This window comes from Rhinolophus sinicus, chromosome 2 (genome assembly GCF_057876585.1).
Source record: "Rhinolophus sinicus isolate RSI-liver-muscle chromosome 2, RSI-T2T, whole genome shotgun sequence".
NCBI classification, from domain to species: domain Eukaryota; kingdom Metazoa; phylum Chordata; class Mammalia; order Chiroptera; family Rhinolophidae; genus Rhinolophus; species Rhinolophus sinicus.
In genome coordinates, this window is record NC_142502.1 from 107,901,933 (window position 1) to 107,926,621 (window position 24,689).

General features: G+C 50.4%; 3 protein-coding genes across 8 annotated transcripts; all 3 read right to left on the minus strand.

Annotated features, from left to right (window-relative positions):
* Nucleotides 1–533: 533 nt before the first annotated feature.
* Nucleotides 534–3,251, minus strand: TNF (tumor necrosis factor). Its single transcript, XM_019715502.3, has 4 exons — nt 2,895–3,251; nt 2,266–2,311; nt 2,049–2,096; nt 534–1,723 (listed from the first exon to the last, which is right to left on the minus strand). Exons 1-4 carry the CDS (start codon nt 3,078–3,080, stop codon nt 1,302–1,304), a joined length of 702 nt encoding a protein of 233 aa, XP_019571061.2. The 5' UTR covers nt 3,081–3,251; the 3' UTR covers nt 534–1,301.
* A 1,292-nt stretch (nt 3,252–4,543) lies between these two features.
* Nucleotides 4,544–6,692, minus strand: LTA (lymphotoxin alpha). Of its 2 annotated transcripts, none has more exons than XM_019715503.3 (4): nt 6,516–6,692; nt 6,010–6,117; nt 5,819–5,924; nt 4,544–5,569 (listed from the first exon to the last, which is right to left on the minus strand). In XM_019715503.3, exons 2-4 carry the CDS (start codon nt 6,106–6,108, stop codon nt 5,157–5,159), a joined length of 618 nt encoding a protein of 205 aa, XP_019571062.1. In that variant the 5' UTR covers nt 6,109–6,117; nt 6,516–6,692; the 3' UTR covers nt 4,544–5,156. The 2 variants fall into 2 exon arrangements, with proteins under 2 accessions (XP_019571062.1, XP_074190084.1); XM_074333983.2 differs by lacking the exon at nt 6,516–6,692 and adding an exon at nt 6,400–6,425.
* Nucleotides 6,693–15,163: 8,471 nt separating this feature from the next.
* On the minus strand, nt 15,164–24,657 carry NFKBIL1 (NFKB inhibitor like 1). 5 transcript variants are annotated; one of them, XM_074332660.1, is made up of 5 exons: nt 24,519–24,657; nt 23,094–23,370; nt 17,197–17,418; nt 16,453–17,052; nt 15,164–15,480 (listed from the first exon to the last, which is right to left on the minus strand). In XM_074332660.1, exons 2-4 carry the CDS (start codon nt 23,356–23,358, stop codon nt 16,466–16,468), a joined length of 1,074 nt encoding a protein of 357 aa, XP_074188761.1. In that variant the 5' UTR covers nt 23,359–23,370; nt 24,519–24,657; the 3' UTR covers nt 15,164–15,480; nt 16,453–16,465. The 5 variants fall into 5 exon arrangements, with proteins under 5 accessions (XP_074188761.1, XP_019571116.1, XP_019571118.1 ...); XM_019715557.3 differs by lacking the exon at nt 24,519–24,657 and adding an exon at nt 23,757–23,898; XM_019715559.3 differs by having other exon boundaries at nt 15,164–17,052.
* Between the last annotated feature and the right edge of the window lie 32 nt (nt 24,658–24,689).

Below are 24,689 nucleotides of genomic sequence, written 5' to 3' on the forward strand. Positions count from 1 at the left end.
TTGTGGCTCCACTGTGGTGGGTGTTCCTATCTCCATTTAATAGATGAGGTTCGGTGACTGGTTTAGGTTGCACAGTTACGACAGGGTTGGCTGGGGGGCCCTGGATCTGGTGATTTGGAGCCCAGATATCTGGGTGTCTGGAAGTTCCTTGGCTATGATTCAGGTACCAGAGAACGTGGCTCCTCCCGGGCTCTCTCTCACAGGCCACAACAGCCGGAAATCTCACCTGAGCACCTGAGCACCTGAGCTGCAGGACTTCCCCAGCTTGGATTGGAATTCCCAGAGTTGGAAATTCCCAGCCCCGAGGCAGAGGTAATTAGGTTCAGGCTCCAGTTTCCTGGGGGAGGGGCATATTGTACCGGGCTCTGTTTTATGTAGGATCTCCTAAGCCCCAGCCATCTATGGCGTGGGGACTGGGTCCAGGGATCTTAAGCCCGGTGGAGAGAGGATTTCAGGGAGTGGCCTCCCACCCCCAAGTAGAGGTCAATGCAGAATTAACTCCTAGAAAGAGACCATGTTTCTTTTCTAAGCACACTTTATTTCTCGCCACTGACCAGTAGGGCGGTTACAGATACAACTCCCCTGGGGAGCAGAGGTTCAGCGATGTAGCGACAGTCAGTCACCAAATCAACATTATTTAGACAACTTGATCACATAAATATTTTTTAAAAACATAAGCAAAAGGAAGCACAGAGACCAGAGGCCAGGTGGGAATGGCCTAGAGTTCAGCTCCGTTTTCACAGAAAACATCTCTGAGCCAAGGCAGCCTCTGCGTTGGGTCTCCCTCAAATAAATATTGTCATCAGTAAATAAATAAATAATAAATAAATAATAAATAATTACAAGTGCAAACATAAATAGAGGGAGCGAGCCCTGTAGGGGAGGGGCTGGGCTCTCCATCTCAAGGAAGAGTCAGGAAACATTTGAAGAAAAGGGAGGCCGGAGGCCAACTCATGTCAAGTTCTAGGTAAGATCTTCTCAAGGGATGTTTGAAGTGTTCTGGCCAGAACTAAGGTTCTCTGGCCTCCACATTTCAGGCATCTCTGGTTGTGTTCAGGGATCCAAACCTGAGACCCCGATTGCATTCTGGAAGCCCCAGTTTGAATGCTTGGTAGTGGCCAGTGCCCCATTGTCCAGGCCACATATCTGTGCACCCTAGGTTTCTAAGTGTTGTTGAAAGTTCTAAGCTTGGTGGCCAACCCGAGCCCCTAACTCCCTTCCTAAACCAGAAGGGGATGAGGGGGTCTGAAGGAGTGGATAATAAATGGACTAAGGTGGGTGAGGGTAGACACCCTGCTCCCTCACAAGGCAATGATCCCAAAGTAGACCTGCCCGGGTTCGGCAACATCGAGGTACTCGGGCAGGTTGATCTCAGCGCTGAGTCGATCACCCTTCTCCAGCTGGAAGACCCCTCCCAGGTAGATGGGCTCGTACCATGGTTTGGCCTCAGCCCCCTCTGCGGTCTCCCTCTGGCAAGGGCTCTTGATGGCAGACAGGAGGTTGACCTTGGACTGGTAGGAGACAGCGAAGCGGCTGACGGTGTGGGTGAGGAGCACATGGCTTTGAGGACAGCCTTGACCCTTGAAGAGGACCTGGGAGTAGATGAGGTACAGCCCGTCCAGAGGCACCACCAGCTGGTTGTGTGTCAGTAACATGCCATTGGTCAAGAGGGCATTGGCACGCCGGCTCAGCCACTTGAGCTGTCCCTCGGTTTGGGGGTTTGCTGGAGGGAGGAAGAAAGGGAGGGAGAGGTGAGTCCGTGCCACCCTGTCAGTTCCACTCTCCACATCCTGGCCTTCAAGTTCTTCCCACCCCCCACATCCGGTTCCTCTCCCCTCTGTCTGTCTTCCCACATCCCATCTGGCCTTGAGGTTCCGAGTGTCCCCCTCAAGTCCTGTGCTGCTCCTCCACCCTTTCTTTGAGTTCAGTGAGTCCTTTTCACACTGTCTCCAAGATCTGTCTACACTCAGCCTGGGTCCAGCCCCACTTCCCATCCCTCCACAGCATGTCTGCTTCTTCCCCCCTAGACTCATCCTCAGAACTCTTACCTACAACGTGGGCAACGGGCTTGTCACTCGGGGTTCGAGAAGACACTCCTGAGGAAGAAAAAGGAAAGAAAAAGGTGAGACCCTTAAGCTTCCAAGAAAATATCCTGCTACTTTGACCTCCATTCCTCACCCCCCAAAACCACAATTCTAAATTTCCAGGACGAACCCCCACTCCACCCAAACCCAGAAGTAGGAGAGAGGTTTCACAGACACTTACCAAGCGTGTGGGCCAGAGGGTTGATGAACTGGAGGTCAGCTGGGAACTGTTGGAGAGAAGAAAGAGGATTAGTATCAGAGCAAGTGACCCCTAGAAGAGAAAGAGTCTGGCTGCTTATCTAGTTTGTACTCTCTGTCTGATGTGTCTAGTTTTCTCTCTCCACTTATCCATTTATTCATTCATCCATCCATTTAACAATTTTTCATTGAGTGCCTTCCACATGCCAGACACCCTTTTTTCATCTTTTCATATCTCCCATATCTCATTCTATTTTACCATCTTTATTCATACCACTTATTTTTTCCCCATCTCTCTACCCACACCCCACATCTCTCTACACATCTCTCTTTATATGTTTATCTGCTTGCTTGTTCATTCATTGTTTCATTCACTGATTCAACAAATATTGAGAGAGCACCTTCCATGTGACAGACACTGTATCTCTCCATCCTTCTCTCTCTTCCATGATCTCTCTCTACCTCTCTTTCTGCTTCCCCATCTTTCTCCACATTTCCCCTCCCCACCTCTCCCCATCAGCACACCTCTTCCCCCCACCCCATCTCACACACTCTCTCCCCCCACATTTCCCTCTGGGTGGGAGAATGAGGCAGGTCTGGTGAGGCACTCACCTCTTCCCTCTGGGGGCCGATCACCCCGAAGTGCAGCAGGCAGAAGAGTGTGGTAGCTCCTGCCACGAGCAGGAAGGAGAAGAGGCTGAGGCACAAGCACCGTCTGAAGCCCTGGGGGCCCCCTGCCTTCTTGGGGAGCGCCTCCTCAGCCAGCTCCACGTCCCGGATCATGCTTTCAGTGCTCATGGTGTCCTTTCCAGAGGGGCTCAAGTCCAGCTGGGAGATGGTGGAGCCCTGGTGCAGTGTGTATTAGAGGGAGAGAATCGCCCAGCTGCTTCTCTGGGGGCTGTGTCCTCTGAGATTATTTCCAGGGGAGTCTGGAGTTGCTTCTTTCTCTCCTGGTTGGTCCCCTGGTGTCCTCGCTGGGGAGCTTCTGCTGGCTGGCTGTGCAGACAGCTGCATTTATACGCCTGGGGAGAGGAGGGCGGGGAAAGGCTTTCATTCAACCAGCGGAAAACTTCCTTGGTGGAGAAACCCATGAGCTCATCTGGAGGAAGCGGTAGTGAGCCTATACCTTCTGTCTCGGTTTCTTCTCCATCGTGGGGGCGGGAGTTTGGAAAGTTGGGGACACCCAGCCATCAAGGATACTTCCTACCCGCCCCACTTGGATTCTGAGGGGGCTTCCTGGGCCAGTTGCTGCTGTGAATGTAGGACCCTGAGGGCTGGACCCCAGTTCTCCTCTGCCCCCCAATTCCCATTGTCTCCATTCCTTTTGAGGACCAGGTCTGTGGCCTGTTTCCCTCTGATTTCCAGACGGGACTCACACAGGGGCAGAACTAGAAGTGGGAGGGGCTTCAGAAAGCTGAGTCCCCCATGGGAAGAAAATTGGGTGAAGCTGTACTGGGTCCTGAGACATGTGTTTGGGTCCTTGGAGGTGGGAGGAGAAAGCACTGGGGAAGGGGAGCCTGAGCCTGGGTGCGTGGATGGGGCCTCGGGAAGGCCTTGAGGGAGGAGTAGCAGGGACAAGCCTGGGACAGCCCCAGAGGGAGTGAAAGCAACCCTGGGAATTCACAAACCCCACCAGGGCCGGCCTTCTCCTTTCATTTTGACCAGGGACTCAGTGCTGGTTTCAGTCTTGGCTTCCAAGGGAACTCGAGGCCCTGATTTTTTCAGGAGGCTCCCACCTCTCAGAGCCCCCACATGTGGCTATGCATCCCCAAAGAACTCCCCCACCCTTTGATTCCTGGAGATAGCCCCAGCCCTCAGAGACCCTGTGCGTAGCTGTGCCCCCTCAGATGTACCCCACATTTCCCCCTGCACTGCCAGCTCTTCCAGGGGACCCCGTGCTCCCTCCTCATAGTCCTGAGGACCCTTTGATGTGGTCACCTGTCTCCAGAGGCCTCCTGTAACCCCCATTGCTCAGAGCCTCTACATGTGGCCATATCTGCCAGGGGTCCCCTGACCTCCGCCCCTCCAAGGCTTGGACCGCGTTTTTCCTTTGTCTTCTCAGTTTATCCTTTGGTTCCCCGAGGGTCCTGGCTGCCTCTTCCCTGTAAGTCTGCTACATCTCCCACCCGGACCTCCTTAGGCCTTTTATTCCCTTATACAGCCATAGTTCCTGCAGCTCTGAGGCCTCTGTCCTCCCTCCATTTCTTAGAGAGACCTGGGAAATTCTCCCCTCCCAGACAGACAGACATAGGCAGACAGCATTTCAGAGAAAAATGGTTTATTGGGCTTCATCGAGGGTGCAGAATTTGCCTCGTGGGGTGTCTAGTCAAGCAGTGGCTGGCTCTTCAGAGACTTTCACTTCCTTCTAGAGCCCCTCGGTCCCTCAGACCCACTAGTTTTCTCTCTCGATAGGTCATCTTTGTGCCAATGCCCTCTCATCTTCATCTCTTGGGCACATTATCTCTCTCTTCTGATGTTCCTCTATTATTCCCTTCTCTCCATTCTCCATAAATAAATAATTTAATTTTCCCTTCATAAATAATCTCCCTCCCTGCCTCAAGCCATCCACCCAAACTCTCCACAGGTCTGCTCCCTCTGCATGTCCAGGGCGAAGCCCCCTGGGCTGACAGCACAGAGGAAGAGCTCTGGGTGGGCATCTTCAGGCAGCCTGAAGTCCTCAGCTGAGCATCCGGTTCAGGAGGTGGGTCTCCTGGGTTGCCTCGGATCCTTCTTTGGAAGCTCCAGGAGATGTGAGTGGGGAGACTTGAGACTGTGGGAATGGCCAAAGGAACGGTGTGGTGACCCTTGAAATGGTCAAGATGGGGGCAAAATGGGGAGAAGGCCTTGAAACCAATTTTTGCTTTCTGGATTTTTCTACAGAGCGAAGGCTCCAAAGAAGACACTACTGGGACTGAGGAGCAGGTGGTAAATGCCATCTGTGTGAGTGGATAGCTGGTCTCCCTGGGTGAGCAGGAACACAGCTCCCTGGTACACCGAGTGCACCCACGGTCCCTGAGGCCCTGGGCACACGGACTTCTGAGCGCTGAGGAGAGACACGTGGAAGGGGTACTGGGAGGAGAAGAGCTGGACCTCGTGGGCCAGGTAGAGAGGGCTGGGGGTGGCCTTGGGGAAGCAGCCTTCCCCGGAGAAGACCACCTGGGAGTAGACGAAGTAGAGGCCACTGGTGGGGACCAGGAGGGAATTGTTGCTCAAAGAGAAGCCATGGCGGAGGAAGGCACGATCCGTGTTTGCTCTCCAGCGCAGCGAGTTCTGGGAGCCGGGGTCTCCTAGGAAGAGCCATTGGGTTGGGGGGGGGGGTGTCAGTCGGTCAAGGGCCTGGGGGCAAGAGGTTTGAACAGCAGGTACTAGACTGAGTTCCTGGGAGATTGTTGGGAGGGCAGGAGGGAGTGGGAGCCTCTGTTTTGGAGGGTGGGGAAAGTGGTGGGAGAGATGGAGTAGGTAGGTACTTGGGTCCCTGAAGGCAGGCGGTGGGAGGGCTGGAGGTTACGTGTCTGGGAGGGCGGGCGGATGTTTACCAACAAGGTGAGCGGCAGGTTTGTGGGTGCCCTGTGCGAAGTGCTTCTGGGGGTGCTGATGGGCAATCCGGGCAGCTGAGGGTGAGAAGCCAATACCAGGGAGCCCCTAGGGGAGAACAGAGTTGAAGGGGGCTCTAGGGCCCAAGGTTTGGCTGGGCCATCCTGCACCCCTCATTTTCCTGCTGCCTCACCTGGGCCTCAGGCGGCAGGGCCAGCACCAACCCCAGAAGGAGGAGGAGGAGGGGGGTGCCACACACCCTCAGGAGATAGAGACGTCCAGGTGGTGTCATGGGGAGAACCTGCAGGGAGAGAGCCGGTGAGCGGGTCGGGGCGGGGCGCACTGCGGAAGACAGGCCCCCTGCCTGAGGAGACAGCCACCACGAGAGACACGGTGACAGACAGAGAAGGGGACATGTTGCAGTCAGGGAAATCCCGAGGTGAGCAGGGGGAGACAGAAAGACAAACAGAAACGGAAAGGGAACAGAGTGGTATCAGGGCAGAGAACGTGCGACAGAGACAGAGAGAAAGAGACTGACAGGTGGAGAGGCAGAGAGAAGGGAACAAACCAAAAACAAACCCACCAAGGCCCAAGCCCAGGCAGAAGGTGTAGGAGGGGCTGAGCACAGGCCCAGGGGCTGAAGACCAGGGAGAGAGTCCACCACCGGGGCAGCCCAAAGAGATGGGGCTGGAGTCTCACCTGCTGTGTGGGGCCCCTGGGCCCGGACGCTTGGGTCCCTTTATAGAGGAAGCGGCAGTGGCAGCGTGGCAGGCAGCAGGCGGGTTCTAGGCCGGGGCTGGGGCCCGGGGAAGCCCCCAGGGCTTAGAAGATGCTGCTGTTTCAGCCGAAGGCAGGAAAGGCTGAGGCCTAGGAGAGAACCGCAGGCTGGGGGCTCAGACGACTGAGTTCTGGGAAAAGGTGTGGGGTCAGAGGAATTGTGGGCTGGGAGGGCTAGGGAGTGGGGTCAGGCTTAGGAGTTCCAGAGAAGGGACAGTAAATTCGGGGGAGACGGGATGGGGGGCAAGCAGCTGGGGTGTGGGCTAGAGGCTTGGTTCCCTGAAGAGCGATTATATATAATACCTTAGTGCCCTTGGCTGATTACAGGCTTCTTTCTGTGCCTGTTTCCTCCTCATAACCCCAGGCCTTGTCCAAACTGGCTCAAGTCACACTTGTCCCAGGATGTACACTTTCCAGGTTGTCTGGCAGGTTTCAGATCAAGAAGTTTCATTGTCTATCCCCTTGCCAGGGACATCATGGTTTATGCGTGTTGCCCTGGTGAAAATATTCCCAGCGCCCCCTCTAAAAGTGTCCTGGTTTGGAAGGTGAGTGTTAGGGTCCCCCTGCCCAGAGAGGATGCCGTGCTCCCATGTGTGATAAGGCTGCATCTCATTCCTGAAGGATGTCCTCCTCCTCAGCCTGCCCTTCAGTGGCCCACGCAGATCAGATTTACAGAACCCGAAACAAACACATTCCAGGATCAAGGAAGTGGCAGCTAGGCTGATTGTCTTGAAGCTCCATTTGTAGAGCCAATACACTGTTTTAAAACAATTAAGGATCCCCCCGTTATTTGATGTGTGACTTAGAGGCAGCGAGGTGCACATCTAACAGGACAGCCTGAGGAACTTGTCCGTCTGTTTATAGCCATGTAGCCAACACCCAGCTCAGCATATTTTTCAGGTCTCCAGAAGGTTCTGTCATGCCCCCTCCTGGCTGATAGCCTCCAAAGATAACCAACCACTTTCTGACCTCTATCACCAGAGATTAGTTTTTCCTGCTTTTGAGCTTCAGATAAATGGAATCACACAGAATGTGCTCATTTGCGTTTGCCTTCCTTCATGCAGCAGATTGTGTTTGAGCGCCAAAGGATGGCTGTGCTGTGCGTTATCAGTAGTGGGTTTTTTTCATGGCGATGTAATAGTCTATTGTGTGAATATGATCTATTTATCCATTCTTCTGTTGATGAGTATTTGGTTTGTTTCTGGTTTGATATGCACATTCTTGAACTTGAGCCAGTTTTTACTTAGCTTGTAAGTTGCAGGTTTAAAAAAAAAAGCACGGTTTCTAAAGATGATTTTATTTGTGTAACATAAGATCGAGAAAACAATGATTACTCTTACTAATGTTACGCTTTCATCTGGAGGGTTTTGGAGCTGGCGCTGATGATGGTGTTGGAGGCTGAATCCCCCGCTCTCGCGTTAGGCACATTGCTGCTCTCCTCTGGCCCAAAGTGCCTGGGGGCCTTGGCGTCCTGTGGCTCCTATGGAGCATTCAGGATGTGTAAGGGCTGTTTCTCCTGTTTTCCTCCCCGACTTGAAGCCCTGCCACTTTGTCTCCCACGCCTTACCAGTCTTATTTCTTATTTATTTTCATTCTGAGCCCATCTCTTCAGCTTTCTGTCTGTTCCACAAACATTTATTAATACCTTGCACAAGGCTTTCAGGATACAGATGTGAAAGACAGTCTCCTGACCTCTGGGAGCTCAAAGACCAGTGTGGGAGGCAGGAAAGTTATCAGATAATTACAATAAAGTGTGATAAGTTCCATGGCAGTGGTCTTATGGCATCCCAGAGAAAAACCATTGGACTTGGGGGAGAGGTGATACAGGCATTAAGTATTGAGGCAAAGATGGGGAGGAGTGTCCCAGACGGAGGGAACAGTATGTGCAAAGACTGGAAGTAAAAGATAGTATGAAGTGTGCTGAGATGTGCAATTGGGTGCAAATAGAAGGAAAAGAGACGAGGCTTGGAGGTACGCTGAGAACACATTCTGAAGGTTTGAAGCCAAGAACAGAAGTTTGTGTTTCTTTCTAATTATAATAGAAAGCTGCCAGATTTTTTAAGTGAGAGAGGGTCCTACCCAGATTGGTATATTAGAAAAGTGAGTCTGGCAGCTACAAGAAGAGTGGGTTGGAGTATGGGAGACGGAGGGCTGGGGGGGAAACCACAAGTGTGGAGACCAGTTAGGAGGGTTTTGCAGTAACCTAGCAAGTAGGTGACAAGAGCCTACATTTATACTGAGGCAGGAGCAGGAGAACGGAAGGGAGGAGAGAATTTCTAGACAAAATATACAGGTGTTGGTGGCTGATCAGATGTGATGAAGTAAAAGGAGGAAATGCCTCTTTTCAATATCTTGGTCTGTATCTTGGCTTCTTATTCTTGTAACCTCACTGTCTCTTGTGTCACTGTTGGTTTCCCTCTCGGTCCCTGCTCCTTTCCTTTTCTCTGTGTCCCTCTTTCTCTGGGGGTCCTTTTTTCTTCCTGTTGCCTCTTTCTGCCTCTCTCACAGTAGGAGCTGATGAACAGAGACCTCAGCTACATAAAAATATTAAAAGGTGTTGCAATTAACAGTGAGAAACAGAGAAAGGGAGAAGCTGAGGTCAGAGAGAAAGACTGGGGTGTTGAGGGACAAAAAGGGGAAGGTGAGAAGGAGTGATGGGGAGACATGAGGTACAGAGAGGAAGGAAGGGCGAGAACTAGGCCGAGGCTCGATGTCACGGGTGTGTGAGGTGCTGAAGGGTGCTCCTTGACAGGGGCCAATCTTGGTTTCAATCTCAGTTTCGGAGGTTGTGTGAAATTCGGTTTCTTTCTTGGGGTGGCCAGCAGTTGGTTTGGGGCTTTCCCTGAGTGGGAGTGGTGCTGACTGGAGTCTTGTGCCCCAAACTCAGGGAAATACAGTCTCCACAGTGGTCTCTGTGGAGAAACTAGTGAAATCTCTGAAGCCTCTGATGAGGCTGAAATGACATTAGCTTCAAACCCAAACGTAGCCTCAAAACCAAAATTGGGATTTAATACCAACTTTGACCCTAAGCAAAATTTAACCTCAACCCAAATCACAACTCAAACTCAACTGCAACATCAAATCTAAAACACATCCCAATAAATGAACCACAAAACAAACTTACCCTCTAAACTAACCCAACCCTGTCTCTAGAGCTAATTTTGAAACCAACAGATCGCCATTCCTAACCCTGTCGTTAAACCTGACTCTAAATGTGAGTCCAATCTGAGCCACACACCAAAGTTGAGCTTTAGCCTGTTTTACCCTGTTGTTCACCCAACCCTCCATTTAGTAAGTGTTTATGGAGCCCCACTGTGTCCCGGGCTCGAATCTGGCTGGAGGGATATGGTGGCACACATGTTAGACGCTCACGGAGCGTACATCCTAGTGAGGCCAGGCGGAAAGCGACACCCTGAGAAATCAGTAAGCAGCGCTGTGAGGAAGTAAGACAGGGCATGTGATAAGAGTGGCGGGGACTACTTTAGGCTCGGTGGGCAGGAAAGTCCTCTCTGAGTAAGTGGTAATTACGCTGAGACCCACATGAGAGTGACCAGGTGAAGGTTTGAAGGAGAAGCATTCCAGGCGAAGGGAACAGCTACTGTGTGGGCCAGAAGGTAGCCACCCGCTAGGGCTGTCAAGGAGCAGAAGGGAGCAGCAGGCTGGAGGAGAGAGCAAGGTGGAGTGGGGTGGGATGTGAGGTCAGAGAGGAGAGCAGGGCCAGGCCCCGTGTAGGGCAGAGCATCTGGGTTTTATTCAACATGGGAGTCTCTGGAGGGTGTCAGTGTGTGTGTGTGTGTGTGTGTGTGTGTGTGTGTGTGTGTGTGTGCGCGCGCACACACCAGAGCGAGAGAGCGAGAGAGCGAGAGAGAGAGAGGTGTGAGGTGGAGGTGATTGGATTTATTAATATGTTTTAGCAGTAATGGAAGATTACTATGGCTCCTGTGTTTAGACTGGCATGTAGGAGGCAAAATTGAGGGCAGGGATACCAGTTAGGAGGCAGTTGGCATAATCCTGGAGAGAAGATGGTGGCAGCCATGATGATGGAGAAAAGTAAACAAATTTGGGATATATTTCAAGGGTAGAATTGACAGGACAAGATGATGGATTCGATGGATGGGGGATCGGGGTGGAAGATGGGGAGACTGGGAGAGATAGAGAATGTTAAGGGGTCGGAGAAGCAGAAGTTCAATTTTGGATATGTTAAGTCTTAATCCATTGGACAGACATCCAAGTGGAGATGTCACTTGGTAGCTGGCTATATGAGTCTGGATTTCAGAGGCAAGTTCAGAGGTGGAGACAACACTGGGAGTTGTCAGCATGAGGTAGGTGTTTTCAGCCACGGGACTGGAAGAGATACATCATCTTGTGCGTCCCCCGAAGATCTCTGTTAAGGATTTATGTTTCTCCTCATAATAAACACCATGTATCTTCCATTGTAAATTCCAGAAGCAGCAACCTCCTGCTTCCAGAAGCAAAACCCTCAGAAAGACTTTGTCTTCTCCTGAACTCTCACTGGGAGAGTTGCCTACTAATCCACTCTCCCTGGATTAGTTTCCCTACTCCACAAGGAGACTTCTACCAATCCATTTCACCATATCCTATGAAACTCCTCTTATATTCGAATCATCTGTTTCAATTTTACCAGCATCTTCCTCTGGTACTTGGAAGCTGGCTTTCTCCTTACGATGCTCCTTCCCTCTTTGCTGAAGCCTGCTTTCTTCTGCCCCATCACTGGGCGGGGGCAGAGGAGAGGCCACTGCTCCCGTCTCCCCCTGCACCATCATGACCTCCTCCTCCTCTCTTGAAGCCCATGCCTTTTGCGTTTGCCGTGCTCTTTCTGTCTACACAACACAATCTTCTCCACCAACATCTCCACCACAGTCTTAACAACTTGACTATCTAGCTCAGTTTTTCTCCATATCTCATCCCCCGCCACCATCTTCAGAGACTTCAAACCACACAGATGAGTCTCACACTCTGGCCTCTCAGTGCTTCAACTGTAGAATCCCTTACCTACCGGATGTTCTACCATGACATTGAACAATTTGATTTGGGTAAACTCAGTGGTCTCATTCTTGAGTCTTTCTTCCAGGCTGCCAAGCATTGCAGGATCATGTCACCATCAGAGGCCTGCTGCTAATCATGACCAGCTAACCTGACACCCTCAGTGTTTCTCAGTCCTTCTCGGCGATTCCCTGTCGGTACTGCAGGTGATATGCTAAGTTTCCAGGACTTTCCACCCCACCTCTTCACTCTCCTTTGATGATGTTGGCATCTATTTTTCTGAGCTTAAGGCCGTCTAAGGTAGAGCTCCTTACTTCCTTCTTTTCCTTTCACTTTATGTTTGCTCTATTCTTTCTTCTTGATTCAGAGAAGTACTCTTCCTTCTCTCCAAGGCTGATCCTTAGTACTCTGGTTCCACTTCCACTGTCTTTACTATATTCTTTCCCCTCGTTCCTGTGTTTTCAGTATCTTTCTCTCTTCATGCACATTTTACATATTCAAGTTTTTTTCTTGAAAATAGAAAATCCCTCTCTGGACTCTTTCTCCCTCAAATGTCCATTCCATCTCTCATCTTCCTCTCCTGTGTCATGTTTCAAGAGACTAACCCCCTTAACTACTTTTTTGGGAACTGGTAAAATTTTCCTCATCTGTCAAATTCGTGGGTTGAACTAGAGACAATTCTTAGTTATCTTCCATATTCACCATTCTGTGACTTTGTACCCACTATCTCCTTTTCTTCACCTCCCACTCATTCCTCAACCTATGTAAAGTGATTTCTGCCCCTCTGCTAAGTGGAAACTGTTCTCTCGAAATTTGTAATCATCTAGTTCCTGAACCCAAAGGATCTTTTCAACCCTCACCTACTAGATGCGTTTGAAGCATCATCATGGCCGCCCAGGCTCTGCTTGGCACGCCCCCCCCCCCCCCCCCGCCCTACTTCTCTCACTGTCCCCCGACCTCTCTCCTTTTTTGGTTCCTCTTCCTTTGAGCATCCTCAGGGCCCCTCTGGTCACCCTGTCTTTTGGGAATCCTGTCTAATCAGAGGCTCATCCTCCATTGGGAGAGGAGTGATGCCCAAATCTCTCTCTCCAGCCCAAACTTTCCTCTCGACCTCCACACCTGCTTGCTAGAAATCTCCATCTGAGTGGTGTGCTAGCACCTCTATCTCAGCGGGCCTTCTCTGGGCACTTTACTCCCCTAAGCAGGTGTAGTTGTTAAATGTATACTTGTAAATTGTCTTATTGGACTGCAAGTGCTGCGGACAGTGACTTTATTTCTACTCATTGTCTAGCAGGGCACACTGCTCCTATCAGCTGCTGAATAAAAGTTTATTGATTGAAAGTCTGAAATTGAAAGTCCCCGCAGCCATGCACCCCCTTGATTTTGGGCATCATCATCTTTCCAATCCCCTCAGCTCAAAACTTGGAGTCCCTAAGACTCCTCTTCCCTCACTCTCACCCCCAATCAGTCGCCGCGTCCTGACTTACCCTCTCAGAGTTTATAAAGTCGCTTCCCTCTTTTAATGCCATTTGGAGTTATTGGACACTAAGTAGAAAGTACACAAGTTTTGGACTGAGAGCTTAATGCTGATTCCATTACTGCCTAGCTGTGTGGCCTTAAGGAAGTTACAGGACATTTATGACCCTCGGTTTCCTCATCTGTACAATGGAGACCCACCCCCCACCTTTTGGACAGTTGTTGGCAGGGTTGCTGATGTTAGGAAAGGAGCTTGACATGGTGAACACATAGTAGGTGTTCAAAACATAGTTTTCTTCCTCGTTCTGTGTCTGTACTCCTGCGGTGTTCTCCTGTTCTCGCTCTTCACAGTTGTCACAGTGCCACTGCACACGGGTGACATTACCTTTGCATTCCATGGTCCTTCCGTCAGCAGATGCTCACTTACACCTCTTCATCCACCTTGGGACACTCCCCGCCTCTGCTCAAGCCATTTCAGTTACCTGCGGAGCCCTCCATCCACCTCCGCTCACAGAAATCCTGCCCATTGGTCAGCGCGAGCTCCAACGCCCGCCCCCCCCCCCCCAAGAGGCCCTGGTGCCTACAGATGGAACCCATCTCCCCTCTTCAGTACCCGCTGCGCCGCTCTAACCTTCTCTCAGCATGGTTACTTGGGAATGGGCCTGCTTCTCCTATGGGACTGGAAACTTGAAGCAAAGTTTGAATTTATCTATTTATCTTTGGGCTACTTGATGCTTGGTTGAACTGCACTGAACAGAGTCCCTCAGGGTCCTTTTCCTAAGTTAACCCAGACCTGCCCGGTCTCTAATCCCTGCACTGATCCTCTTCCATCTCCTCAGTCTCCTTCCCAACCCTGTGTCGCTGAGAACGGATTCCTCGCTCCAGCTCTAGAGAGCAGATACGCACCTACTACCTCCCCAGTGTTTCATGGTAGGCACTGAGTCACCCCTTGGGGATCCCTGGGCCCCCTCCCTGCCCCCACTGTGGTGGACAGGATGCCTGCTGCCTGGCCCCAGGGGGTCAGAGGAAGCTGGGGCCTCTAGGGCTCAGTATTTTTATCAGCCTAGGAAACAAGAGACACAGAAGCGGAAACCATGTGGTCAGAGAAAGTGAACAGCCCTCATCTCAGGGGAACCCCCAACAGGGCTGGGGGCCAGACACCAGGGAGAGACGATGAAAAGAGGGAGGTCTGGGGGGCCAGGTATCACGGCTTATTTTGCTTTGGCTTTATGAAACTCTTGCAAAGGGGAAGTGATGTGCTTAAAAATCAGAGAAAAATCTGGCTGGAGGAGCAAATCTGGACACCCAAGTTTTCTGCTGCTGACCTGTCAACCTCCAGCTTAGGGATCATAGCCCCAACCCTCTCGCACTCCAAACCTGAGCCCTTTGCATGCCACTTCCGAAACCTCTGGCCTGTTAGAGGAACAGGACGCCTGAGTTGTTCAGAGCTCAGCCTCTTCTCTGAATCACAGCAGCTTCCTCTCACAGGATCTTTCTCACCAGCCCTTCTTCCTCCTGCCCCCTGAACATCTGGCTGGTCCTTGGAGGCCTCGGGCCTCAGCTTTCTGTCTTCTCTGAGGGGCTCATGCTCACCCCACGTTCCTGTGCTTCCAGAGGCTACCCCCCACCCCCGTTCTCCAATGCCCTCCACCTCCACTCCTGGGGTTCTCCTGTGTAGACCGGGGCTCCACACCTGAAAAATAGGTTTCTGATTCGTAAGCTTCTCTGATGTAGACATGTGCAGACTGCACATGCCACCTCTTGCCTATACTTTCAGTCCTGCCCTTTCTTTTCTCCAAGTTCCCTGTTGTGCCTTGGGGGATGGCAGTGGGGTTTGCTGCTACCCACTACTTCCTATCCCGGGCCCCGGTGTTGGAGTGTGAGCACTGAGTATGAATAGTGGGGTGGCATCCTTCCGTCCTCAGTAGGAACCCCAGAGCCTCTCCCTCCACCACTCAGAAAAAGATGTTTACCTGGAAGGCCAGGCCTGGCTGCCTGGAGATGAAACACAGGTTTGGGATGGGGGCCATGCTGGATGGAGGGAGCTCAGAATTGGGGCTGTGGAATGAACTGGAAAAGAGTCTAGAGGCTTTGGTTAGAAATAAATGATAAAGATTTATTCAAGGGTTTTAGGGTTTGCCAACTGAAATCACACTAGGCAAAAACCCAAAGTGTTCCAAAGAAAGGTTAAGAGTTCTTATAGTAAAAAGTGCATTCTTGAGAATAATCAGTCCTGCGTCCTTAGCCTCTGGATTGGTCCAGGACGGTATCAGTCAGATGCCGGGCAGTCTGGATGACGGTTTGCCAGGTGGTCTGGTTAATGGATGTCAGGTGAACGTATATGGAGTCCTTCGAGGGTAATCAGGGTTATCTGGAGGGCGCTGTACGCCCAGGCATTGACACAGGACTGGAAGATTCAAAGTATATGTTCCCAAGCTAGTTAAAACAACGATAGAATTGTGTCTTCATACCTCAATCTACTTGGTTTTAGTCATTTAGCTGCTCAACTATAGTGACTCCATTTTATTTCTTCGCTCTATGCCTCAGGGCCCTGGAGGAGAGAGAGGACTGAGAAGCTAGAGAGGAGCGATGGCCTCGGGTGTGGATCTCTGGTTGCCCAAGAACATACAACCCAGGTTACATAATTTGGCCCTTTCCGCCTACTTCCCCTGCTCCTAATTTTAGCAACCGAGATTCTACTCCCCCACAGGGCTCTTGCTGCATCCATTCTGCTTCCACCCCTGACCTCCCACAACCTCCTGTGGCCCCCCAGCTCCAGCTGCCCCCAACTCAGATCATTCAGTGACTCAGCAAAGGGAAAGCCCTGTGTTGGGGGAAGGGGGTGTTAAGTGCGGAGGAGGATGTGGTTCTGACAGGGGAGTGGGGCGGGGAGGGAAACTGGTTTTGTTCCCTTTTTTGCCTCTGTTCACATTTCTCTCTCCAGCCACAGATTGCAGAATGGAGGGGAGCCCAGCGTAGGGAGAGAGACTAGAGGGCAAACTGGGCCTTCGTGGCTAGCGGGGGCTGCTGAGGGCACACAGCAGTGTGCGTGCTTGTCACAGGTGTGTAGGAGCTGTGGGTTCTGGCAGGCGGGGCGGGAAAGGAGATGTCATGGGTGATGAAAACCACAGCAATGGAAAAAGGCAGAGGAGACGCCGGGAGCTGAGGAACCAGGTCTTATTAGGAAGTGGCAGGTCTTACTAGGAAAGGAGCAGTGGTGGTGGCTGGTCCTTCCCTCCCCACCCCGCTCATCACACGTTTCACTCCCACTGCATATCCTCTGCAGGGCAGTGGGTCCCCTTGTCGTCTTCATCTTCCCCATCTGGACCCTGCCCTTCCTACTTCCCTGCCCCAAGGCTGCATTCCCCGCCTTTCTCACCCTGTCCCTGAGGTCACTTGAGGGCCTCTGCATGGCGATTCAGGGCCTGTGAAAGGGCTGTCACGGCTCCCATAACGCGGCCCAACTCCCAGGTCTCAATCTGGCTTCGGAAGCGCTGTAGGAAACGGTCAGGATGCCAGCGAACCTGCTGGACTCTCAAGTACCTCCTCAGAGCCCCCTGCTCCTCCAAGGGGGGGCCTCGGGCCACCAGGGCTGCAGCCATGGCTTCCGGGTCCCCTCCCCCAGGGCAGGGCCAGGGCACATCGCCAAAGCGCCAGAGGCTGCCCCTGGCTGCTCCTCTGGGGGGCTCTGCCCTGGGCCCCGCCCTGGGCTCCAGCCCTGGGTCCGCGGGAGCCTCCTGCTCCCTCCTGGCTCGGCTCTCACGCAGTTCCTCCTCCTTGGCCCGGGCTCGCTCTCGAAAGAGGCGCTGCTCCTCCTCCTGCTGCCGCCAGCTGTGACTGGAGCCCTCAGCCCGTGGGGGTCGGCAGGCTCCCCCTGCTCCATGCTGCTGCTGCTGGCGCTTCTGGGCATGTTCGCGGGCCAGGCGATCTGACCAGGCTGCGAAGGACTCGGGTTCCTGGGCCTCTTGGGAAGCGTCGTCTGTTTGGGAGGGCATGACAGGGTGTTCGGGGAGAGGCCGCGAGGAGGGGACCGGGCAAGAGAAGCGGTGGCAGCATTCGTGTGGTGGGTGTAGGAAAAGCAGCCTACAGGGAGGGCAGCTATGGATAGGAATGGTTTCCTCACCTTCAAACCTTCCAATGACCTCCTGCCACTCGTCTTCCAGCTCTCCCTGCAGCTTCTGCCTCCATTCGCGCTCCCTGGAGGCCTCATCTTCTTCCTCCTCATCAGCAGAATCCCAGGGGGGTCCCCAGCCCAGAATCTGCCCAGGGGTCTCCCCATCCTTGTTCTTGATTCCCATGGCAGACGGACAGCGACTCAGCAGTGGCAGGAAGAAGTCCGTGTAGGCTGCAGGTGGGAGAGCAGTGAGCAGGAGTTAGCTGGGGCTCCCAGTCCCTGGCGGGCGCCATCTTGAATCCTGCGGGTCACTCACTCCCTTGGTCTTAGAGCAATGACAAGGCTGCCCAATGGATGCCTCCTGGGTATTAGGAAACCACTGCCACTGACAAGTACTGATAGTTTACCACATGCACGGTAAGTGTGGTAGTTAAAATGTTCTGACCTGTGTCCCCTCAAACTGTTTTAGTGTCCTGGGACTTCTACTATGTCAAATGACATTTTCTGGCTGCCTCCAGCCACCCAGGGCAACGGCAAAAAGCTCTTGACTATGCATGCCATTTTTGGCTTAGAATTATTGTTACTTTGTACCTCTTACTGTATTTCTCACCCAAAAGTATACTTCAGATTGGTAAAATATCTGAACATTCTACTCTGCACCGTTATAAATACACAAACATATAATAGGAATCTTTTTATATCACTTTTCAATAAATTGCATAAAATAAATATTTTCAGGGGGAATTTCCCTCAGCTAGCCTTACCCAGGGCATGCTGGGAGTGGGTGGGGGAGATAGACACTCCAGATCAGCAATGAGTTTGAACTACAGGAATGTTCCCAGTAGTAGAAGGACTTTCCAAATAACTGCTGACCTGGGGGGAGAGAGGGGCTGAGCCAGAGGGTCCCACCCAGGGGCTGGTGGACAAGAGGCTGGGGAAACAGAAGAGGGCCTGACGTTGCTGAGCTCCCCTCTTCCTGCCCTGACCTCACTACCTCTGCTACATTGTCAGCTGAGTGCCATGCTACTCACTTCAAGGCCAACCCACCACCTTCCTCCTGGTCATGCCCACCCACCAAGGCACCCTCTCTTCCTGTAGACCTACTTTCTCCCCCAGGGTAGGAGGAAATGGGCCGGGCCAGCAGTCCTTAAATCTTTATCGTGGTACCAGAAAGTACTGGCTATAGGGCAAAAGGATGGGACAAGGGAAGGATGATCCTGTCATTGCCAGGAAGGCAGGAAGACAGAATGGGCCCACCCTTGTCTGGCCAAGGCTCACTGCCCCCCATCCATATCCTGGCACACCTGAGTGCCACCCAACCCAACCACATCAGGACGAAGGGAGGGGACACTTCTCTTTAGTACCATGTGACCTGGCACAAGCCCTCCCAACTTGTCCCACCCAGCAAGTAACTTGGTCCTGTCTTTCAACTGCTTACTCTCTACCAGGGTTCATGGCAGGTGTGAGGGTGAGTGGTACTCAGACTTACACGGGAAGTTTTCAAGTTCATAGGTTTTAAGGAGTAAGGCTTTGCACTATAAAACATAATAAAATATGGTTCAGAATAAATAGACAATAAAAATGTTTGTGTGTGTAAAAAGCTTACTACAAAACTGTACACGGGATCTGACTGCAACTATGTAAAAAAAAGAGTCCAAATCCTATGGCTGAAAAAAACAGACTGGAAGAAAACGAGTAAAATTCTAGCCTCTGGGTGTTTGGATTACGGGTGGCTTTCCCCTAATCTTATTTGATATTTTAATGTGAAAGGGATAAAACTAACATGAAATTTTCCTTTCTTTTGAAAGAATGAGAATAAATTTAATCACTGTTAACAGTTTTGCTCTGGTCCCTTCCAGTCCTGTCTCGGTAAATGCATATGAGATCATTTTTTTCAGAGATATGTGACCATACTATACGTATTGTTTGGCAACTTGCTTTTTTCCCTTAACATCTCATTTATATCTTTCCACAGGAGTATACAGTCTACCTCATGATTTTTTATGACTGCGTAGTGTTCCACTGTGTGTATGAAACAAACAAATCTCCCTACCCTCAACCAACAGACTTTGTTTCCAAAAATGTTCAGCTTCACACATATGTCTTTTGGACTCTACAGTGTTTCTGTGGGGTAGATTCTTAGAAGTGGAATTTCTCAGTCAAAGAACATGAGCGATTTGCCAAACTGCTCTCAAGTTTGTGCCAACATACACCCCTCCCAAGAATACGAGTGCCTGTGTCATCCTTTACCAAAATTGAGTCTCACCAACCTTTTAATTTGCCCATCTGATAGATTAAAAAAATGATTTTAATTATGAAATTTTTTTCTTCATATGCCTGTTGGCTCTTTATGTTTCGTGGGAATGACTTGTTCATGTTCTTTGTCTACTTTCCCCCTGGAAATTATATTAATATATGTAGATATGAAAGCTCCTTATATAGCATAGATATCAACCCTTTGTGTCGTTTATATTTACTGTAAATATTTTCTCCCATTTAAAGTATTTTTTTATGTAGTTAAATCTGTATCAGTAGCTTTTATAGCTTTGACTTCATTTCATTTTTAGGAAGGCTTGTCACTACAAGATTATAAAAATATTCCTTTGTGTTTTTTCTGCTGTATTTTTATTTTTAGAAATCTAAAAACTTCAAAAAAGTACAAAGTAATGTACAATGAGCACCCCTATTCCTACCACAGTGTAAGTTAATATATTGTAATTTTTACATCATTTTATTTTAAAGAAATAAAGCCGTAATAGATAAGCCAAAGATTTCTTTGATACTGCCTTCCAAGTTTTATTCCCCCTAGGGGAACCCCTCTCATGAATTTGGTATGCACCCTTCCTGTCATATTTAGGTATTTAATCTGCTGTAATTTACTTTTAGGTCGGGTGTGAGGGAGGACTCTATTTTTCTCGGGTGAACAAAATGTTCCCATATTAAATAGTTCACCTCCCTTCAGTGATTTGAAATGCCAACCTTATGATCAATTTAGCAGTATAGATCAACTTTTCCCAATGTTCTTTAATAGGTATGTTGTACTTCTATATTGGGAAAAATAAATATGAAAAAATATTTTGTGGAGTAAACATGTACTTTGTCTTAGTGATGGAAGCACTGCTCTTCCCCTCCCCATGAGATGATTTCTGCCTTTAAGGGACGTTCACACTAACTTTTACAACACTTCTTAAAAACATCAATATCAGCTTCTATTGAGTGACAACTGACTGAGGCAGGTGCAGAGAAGAAAAGGTAACAGAGGACAGGTGGTCAGAGAAGGCTTCTGGGAGGTGGGGCTTAGTTGGGCTGGGAAGGGATGGTAACTTCGCAAAGTGGATATCAGGCAGAAGGGAAGGCAACAGGCAAGGGACAGGCAGGCTTGAAGACAGGGTCACTGAAGACAGAGCACGTAGCTGGAGCCGCAGATCTGTGGGTGTGCCGTGGGAGGTAAGGTTGGAAAGGCAAATGGAACACAGACCGGATGGCTCAGTCACCTGGAAAACGGGGCCACAGCCTACGTCTGCCGTGCAGATCAAAGTGGGTAATGGATGGTACGTGTCTGGTACTGTGCTGGCACAGAGCACAAGTGCAGTGAATGTTACATTAAAAAAATACCAAGCTGGCTTTGGACTTGATTCTTTTTGTGAAGACTGAGAAAATGAGCCCGTTTCTTAGTGTTCACTAATTCTCGCTGTATGTAGAGAATGGTCCTTGTCTGACTAAAGTGTTTTTACACAGGGGTCTCTGACATCTAAGACCAGTCCCCATGAGAAGTTACTGACTGTACAAAGGAGGGGTCACACACGGGCATCTCACCGGGTGTGCCAACAGCCCAGCCAAACTAGAAGGAACTGACAAATCCCTCAGGCCTAACCTGGGAGCTGAGGGGACTGCTCCCTCCTCAGGGGATCCTAGATCATCTGTTCAAAGAAAATATTTGCATTTTAAGGGTTAGTGGTTTCTGAAGCAGCTGGCAACTGAAGGAGATGGCCTTTCTACCAAGGAGTTAGAAGGCCACCTGGTGGCAGGGCTGCCAGAGACCAGGAGAAAGGAAGGCCTAAGAGGGCACAGGGCTTGGGAGTGACCTGAGTGCGGACCCCCTTGGAAGACAATGAACTGTCAGCAGGGAGGTATCAGCAAGTTCCTGAACCTCCTAGGTCCTGCTTTCCTCGTCTGTGAGATAATATCAATCTAGCATGCTTCTTAGAATTCAATACAATGAAGGAAGCTCTAACCATATTATGAGGGACGTTTTTATTATTGAAATAGCATTGATTGAATAACATAAGAATAAAAATATCACTACTTATCATCTAGTTAGTGCCAAACTGCACCAAGTGCTTGCCTTGTTTACTGGCTACAACTTCCATTTTAGAGGGAAATCAGGTTCAGCGAGGGTAACCTGCACATGCCTGTCACAGAGCCTGGTAAGCCCAGGGCTGGAATGTAGGTGAGCGCTGAGGTCTGCCTCAGGGTACTCTGATCTTGCTAACTACAATGTCAGTTGTTGAATTAGATGCTTGCACTTTGTAAATCTCCTCTCTGCTTTTAAGTTAAAAAAAATCCAAGTGTGCCAGCCTACCTCGCTTATGTTAAGGGGAACTAAAGAAAAGGGGATTTTTTTTACTATCTTGGGGAGGGTTTGGGTTCCTATGTACAGTTGCGGAGCTGGGGAACGGTAATAGCAGCAATCTAATTGACTAAAGGTTGTTCATCCCAACCTAGAGAGTCTCTTCTAATGTTCTCACTCTAGAAGGGAACTCTCCAGAAGGGGAAAGGTCTCACCTTTTATTTTCCTAAGGAGGGTTATACCTGCCTCCACTGTCACTATAGTACCAACAGGGCTCCACTTGAAACCCTCCAATGTTTTTCAGGACTCAGAAGTTTTGGGATTTGATAGAGCTGATCTCAAAGTACATACACTGTGTATCGGGTAGCCCAGGAGGACCTGGGCAGCCCCAGTAACCACACACAGGAATGTTTCTGCAGTGAAGTGTCTGAACACTGACATCAGGATAAAAGCAAATCACAGATAGCCTCACTTTAGTTTGGGTTAGGTTCCATCACCAAATGAGTTTGGTGGCAGACGGATAAAAAATGTGTTTTCGAGTTTCGGAATTGTGGGTAAGGGAGTACGGAACTGTTGATAAAACAGGAATAAGGGGCAGCCTGTACTGAGTACTTACCACGGCCAGGTGTGGCTGTTTTAGCTGGTTCTTGAAACACATCACAGCGTGGGTGCTTTGAGCACAGGCACTGCTAATTCTCTAAAGTATCACACAGGATCACGCTTGCTAAGAGAATGGGTGCTCTAGGTAAGCTATCTGGGTTATAATCCCTGCTCTGCCACTTTGGCAAATTACTTAGCTTCTCTGTGCTGTTTCTTCACCTGGGAAACGGGGGGTAATATCAGTACTTATAAGCTCATAGGGTTGTTGTGAGGGTGACATGAGTTAGTTTGTGAGAAGTGCCTAACACATAGCAAAGGTTGTTATTATTTAATTTTGCATGTGGGCAAACCACGCCTCGCAGAAGCTTGGTGACTTGCCCAGGAATACCCAGCTATTAAATGTGGAGCTGGGATTTAATCAGGCAATCTACGGTAACTCCAGAGCCTACCCTCTATGCTACTTTTTGCCCTACAGGCAAACAACCAGTAAGAGATAAAGTAGCTACTAATCTAGAAAGATATGAAATTTGAAGACCAGTTGCTGTTTTTGGAAGGTTGGGCTCTTCAGACAGTGGTAGCTCAGTAATGTAAGGGCACAAACGATAGCCACACACCAACTTGGTCGACTACCTCCCTAAGTCCCATGACCAAATAACTAGCTTAGTTTTCAACTGCTGGCCTTCATCTCAGACCCCGTCAGTTGCTCATGGCCTTGTTCCCCACCAGGCAGACTCACCATCAGGGCCCTGGCGGGCAGCAGCGTGCAGCGCCGTGTCCCCGTGGCGGTCTTGGTGGGCAGGGTCAGCCCCAAGCCGAAGAAGCAGGCACAAGGCGGGGGCATTGTGGCGGGCACAGGCCCGGTGCAGTGGCGGGGGCTGCCCAGCATCTACATCAAGGCCTGGATGTCGCTGGAGGAGGGCCTGGGCCCGGACCAGCCGACCTGCAGACAAGTAACGACGGAAGCGACGCTCTCGGCGTTGGCGGCGGGAAGTGGAGGCCATGGAACTCTTGGGCTGAAGGGAAAAAAAAGCATCAGTCAGGACCCCAGCCTTGGCCAGTTCCTCTCCCTCCATCGCTGATATTCCCTCTGTTCCTCCCTTGGGTTCCCGTTTCTTACATCCTTAGCAAGAGATGAGGCCTGTCCTAACCCTCATCCCTTACCAGATGATAGGGTTGAAAACATTTTGAGGGGTGCTGGGGTCACAGATTTAATTTTTTAATGTAAAATTTGAGAAAAGGATAAATGACCACTATACAGCTCCTTAGCCCAATTTTAAATATAAAGGACTTGGATAAAGACGAATAGAGACTGATGGGGAATCTTTTATCAACAGAACTTTGAATTTAAAAAAGTCATGGATAATTTCAAATAATGATCTAGGAATTGAATATAATGTACCCGGCAGACAGATGTAGAGGCTTCTCCCTCTGGGACCTTGGGGGAGGGGTTACTCATCAGACCTGTCCCCCCCGCCCCCCTAAATACCCCCAGAGCAGTGGATCCGAAGCCTGTGTTTAGGACACTCGGAGGAATGAAGGTAGGAAGGCGGAGACACTCTAGGCTGACGGAAACGGCGAACGCCGAGACGGAGGTAAAGGGCGGAAATGAACTGGGGGCGTTACCGGATGTCGTTCCTCCCCGAGGAGGCGGGGCGGGGGTTGCTCCCGCGGTCTGGCCTCGGCCCGGGAAATTAGAGAACTTAAGATAAAGGATCCGTCTGAAACCGGAAGACTGGAGGATACACGAGGAACAGGAGCAGAGGCAAGGACGAGAAGAAAGGAGGGAGATTTGGAGGGTTATCCCCGCCTCCCCCAACTGGGAGGAGAGGAATGGTTCAGTGAGAGACGAAAAGATGAGAAAGAGAGAGAACGGGAGATAAAGACACGGTAACAATCACAGTGAAAATGAAAAAAAAAAAAAACCGCAGTGATGCCAAGGACAGTGAATCAAAAAAGAGAAAGTAGAGGCCTGAAAACATATAAGGAAACAGCCGTAGGATAAGGCAAGTGAGATAAATGCAGAGATTTGGACTTGGGAAAGATGTAGAAAAAGAGACGGAAACGAGAGGGAGAAAGAAAAGAAGGGAAGAGACGTTGGAAGAACTAAGAGAAGCCCAGCATACTCTTTTCCCAACGCACCCCGCATTGATGACTTCCTTACCTTCTCATCCCATCCTCAACCCCTCTTTGTCTCCTCTCCCAAATATTCCTCTTCTCTTCGCCCCTGCCCCGACTGCTACCGTAGACCTTCCGACTGGAAAAGCCCGGCACCTGCTTCGCCGTTTGCCTTTTGCGGGCAGCTTTGGGCCTGGTCTCTGCTGCCCCCAAGCGG